This window comes from Penaeus monodon, chromosome 34 (genome assembly GCF_015228065.2).
Source record: "Penaeus monodon isolate SGIC_2016 chromosome 34, NSTDA_Pmon_1, whole genome shotgun sequence".
Taxonomy (NCBI): Eukaryota; Metazoa; Arthropoda; class Malacostraca; order Decapoda; family Penaeidae; genus Penaeus; species Penaeus monodon.
The window spans coordinates 31,572,218-31,572,473 of record NC_051419.1 but is presented as its reverse complement, the minus strand read 5'-3'; the positions used below and the strand labels follow the sequence as shown (position 1 = coordinate 31,572,473).

General features: G+C 50.0%; 1 protein-coding gene across 1 annotated transcript in view; it reads right to left on the bottom strand.

Moving 5' to 3' along the window:
* The window catches only part of LOC119594887, a 100,253-nt gene that overhangs the window by 3,533 nt on the left and 96,464 nt on the right, over positions 1-256 (bottom strand). The window contains exon 9 of the mRNA XM_037943962.1: positions 69-253. Coding sequence (XP_037799890.1) covers positions 69-253 — 185 coding nt within the window. The remainder of the gene's footprint in view (positions 1-68; positions 254-256) is intronic.

Here is a 256-nt window from a genome sequence, read left to right as displayed (position 1 = left end):
CTTCCTTCCCCTCTCCCCTTTTCATCACTCCTTCCTTTAGCACTCAAATTTATTGACATTTTACTCACGTCACATTAACTTCAGGCACTGTGTCGAAAAGCTGGTGAACCAAGGGATAGATGTCGCCATAAATTCTCTGTCTGTAGGTGTTGAGAAGCTCGTCCTTGCTGCTGAAACGCTGGTCTGGGTCCTCCTTGAGAATCTGGAAGACCTCGGCTGCAGTGTGGCCCTCGAGACCCATCTCCTGGGCGGTCTA